This window comes from Zeus faber, assembly GCF_960531495.2.
Source record: "Zeus faber genome assembly, chromosome: 2".
NCBI lineage: Eukaryota > Metazoa > Chordata > Actinopteri > Zeiformes > Zeidae > Zeus > Zeus faber.
The window spans coordinates 4,377,180-4,380,406 of NC_137189.1; the positions used below are offsets into that span (position 1 = coordinate 4,377,180).

Here is a 3,227-nt window from a genome sequence, read left to right on the forward strand (position 1 = left end):
ACACTTTGCAATTATAAATTAAAGTTTTTTTCATTTTTATTGGTCATTTATTTAATTAAAAAAGCATTGAAAAGGATCCAAAATATGAAGTACGTTTGGTGTCATATGAAAGCCACCACTGATCCTGAAAGCAGTTCTGATAGATACATCTTCGATTTAATTTTAAATCATTTTTTTTTTTTTGCATCGTTTGATTTTGGGCGTCTCGGCTCTACGGCTCATCACTCCCGGTGAGGTGTACAGCAAACATAGGCATGCTTAATGAGCACAAAATATCAGAGTGATGAGCTCGAATCCCCCCATTGGATTGAGGAGTAGAGCCCAACAGGTGGATTCAGGGGAGGTGCAGGGAGCACAGCAAAGCAGGCAGCAAAGCAGGTCGGGCAGGAGGGATGGGCTGCTTAAATAGGGCGCGGAAGCGTGTGGCGTAGTCGAGTTGTCCGACAGAACCAGCTCCACAAGCTATGCCTCATTGGGTGCCGGCTCTTGTGAACAAAAGAGATGCAGAACAATCTCTTTATTTAATGAAAAATCGGTCTTGCATAAAAATTCATAATCTCAGGACGCATCATTTACCATCTATTATCTGAGTGTTTGACAGAAGAAGACATTAAATCATACTGTCGTTAGGGTTTTAATTCATTACCCCAATTAATAGAAAGAAAGGAACTTGTCGCCGAAGTAAGAACAAGGACCAACTTGTCGTTAATAAAGTGGAAATTCCAAAACCAGAAATCCAACCGGATTTAAAGTCCAATTGGAATGGGGGGATATTACCAGCAAAACACCCTTTAGATTCATGAAACATCCACTGCAGACCGCCTAGTTAAAGGTGGTTAGCTGTCTTGTTAGTAATATCAACCATTTTTAAAAATTGAGACCGCACATAATTAAAAAATCATACTATTTTAAAGAATAGTATATCTTTCATTCTTTTTAGTTAAAACATTCTCATTGGAACCCCCTTGATCCACCATACAAACTCTATTAAGGTGTAAAGTAGGCAAGATGGGTGGTGACATTAGGGATTTTTGGGAAGGGTTTACATAAGTCATACTCCATCTTTCTAAACATACCTTTTCCCAGAATAAAATCAATATCATCATCATCCAATGTTTTCTTTTTCTTTTTTAATCCCGTTTGTCTTCAATGAAACTGCGAATTTGTGTTTTACTATCTTCCATTTTCGTGCTTAAGTAACCATCAATCTGCTCAATCAAAAACAAAACATGGCAGTGAAACCTTGACTCGTGTTGCATAATCAAGCAGTTTGTGAACGAGAAATTTATAACACATCTTTTAATGCCTCTTGTATTAAAGCCTATTTTTGAACACGGCCACGATTTGCACATCTGAGCATTTTCTATTTCCATATTTCTGCCCTGTTGAACTCTGCAGAAGGTGATTTTTAGGTGTTATTTATTGGTTCCAATAACAACTAACAATTTTATATTCCGTGTTTAATGAGCGAAAACCCTTCTAAAGCAACTGTGTATTTATGTGCGTGTGTGTGTGTGTGTGCCTGCGTGTGTGCGTGTGTTTCGGCAGACAAAATGGGGAAACAGAACAGCAAGCTGACCCCTGAAGTGATGGAGGATCTGGTGAAGAGCACGGAATTTAACGAGCACGAGCTGAAGCAGTGGTACAAGGGCTTCCTGAAAGACTGTCCCACCGGCCGCCTCAACCTGGATGAGTTCCAGCAGCTCTACGTCAAGGTGCGACCCCCGGCCCCCCCGGAATATTATACAAACATATAAAAAAAATAAAAACAAGCATATTCTGAACCAAAACAATAAATCTAGTACACAAATGGAAGGCAACAAAACACTACACGCTCGCACATGCACTTTGCCATCGGTCCCTTCATGTATCCAAGCAGAAAATCGACATTATTACCAAACAGCTCTGCTGAAGCTGATATGGAGACCCATGAATCCGCAAAAAACTGTGGGGATTTTGTGACTGTACGGCTTTTTTTTTTCCAACTGTAAGAATTTATTAATTGAATTCCAATTAAATAGTCAGATCAACTTTAGGGTGACAAAATGAACATAGCAGAATGGAAGTTGCCAGAAATACTGCGATGACTTATATACATACTACTATTGCCACTACTGCTGCTCGGCCTTCTAATAGTACCACTGTTTATAAGATAAGATAAGAGAAAACTGTATTTATCGCCATGGGTAAATCCAGGTGTCAAAATAACAAAAAGCAGTGGAAGTCGAGGAAGGGATAAGAAGTTAAGACTGAGATAAAAATAAGATAAAAGCGACATATGTAAGAGTAATACATCTAGTCATTTTGGTATTTTCTGTTGAAACGAGAATTTTGGAAATAACACAGAAAGACATCTCAGGGTTAGAGAATACAGAACATATTGAGTCTAGTCTTTACAAGTTATTATTTAAGGGATAATGTACAGCCAGACGGTTATTACCAGTAAAATAGGCTGTGATTCGCTGTTATTTCGACAGCTGACTAGATGTACATTATCTTGTTAATTTCACAGCTATGTGAAAATACGTGTGTACGTGTGTATATATCATGTATATATAGCATTATATTATATAGATTCAAGATTCAAGAGGTTTATTCGTCACATACATAAACATACTTTCATACATATATGCAGTGAAATGTCAATGCAACGCACCCGGTGATTACACACAATATGTCCTAGACTGAACACAGTAGCTACCTAAGAATTTCTACTTGACCAACTAACTGATTCCTAAAACGTAATGCAGTAAGGGGGATACTATAGAATAAAATCAAAATATATAGAATAAAATAAAATAAAATAGAATAGATAAAGGGAATAGGCTTATGTATATGGGATAGGCTAATTATGTATATACAGATATGTGCATTAAAGTGGCATGTGAATAAAGTGAGGTAGTGTTTGTGAGATGTACAGCACAGTATACAACAGTACGGCGCAGCAATACGGTATCACCGAACAACCCAGAACAGTGACACAGTATGCAGTACAGTATGCTACATACAGTACAGTAAGGTAGTGGAGCCTATGTGTGTGGCTCAGTGAGGACCCCTGGTGAGGTCAGCATTGCAAGCCATAGTTCTTATGGCTTGCGGGAAAAAACTCTGTCTCAGTCTCTCTGTTCTCGCTGTGTGACTGCGGAGGTGCTTGCCTGACCACAGCAGCTGAAACAGTCTGTTGTTGGGGTGGTGAGGATCCTTCATGATCCTGCGTGCTCTGCTAA

At 38.8% G+C, this 3,227-nt stretch overlaps 1 protein-coding gene across 2 annotated transcripts in view; it reads left to right on the top strand.

Annotated features, from left to right (window-relative positions):
- Positions 1 to 1,553: 1,553 nt before the first annotated feature.
- vsnl1a (visinin-like 1a) overlaps positions 1,554 to 3,227 on the top strand; it is a gene marked incomplete at both ends in the record, with an annotated part of 43,193 nt that continues 41,519 nt past the window's right edge. For both annotated transcript variants that reach the window (XM_079996724.1, XM_079996725.1), the window contains one exon: positions 1,554 to 1,715. In XM_079996724.1, coding sequence (XP_079852850.1) covers positions 1,554 to 1,715 — 162 coding nt within the window. The remainder of the gene's footprint in view (positions 1,716 to 3,227) is intronic.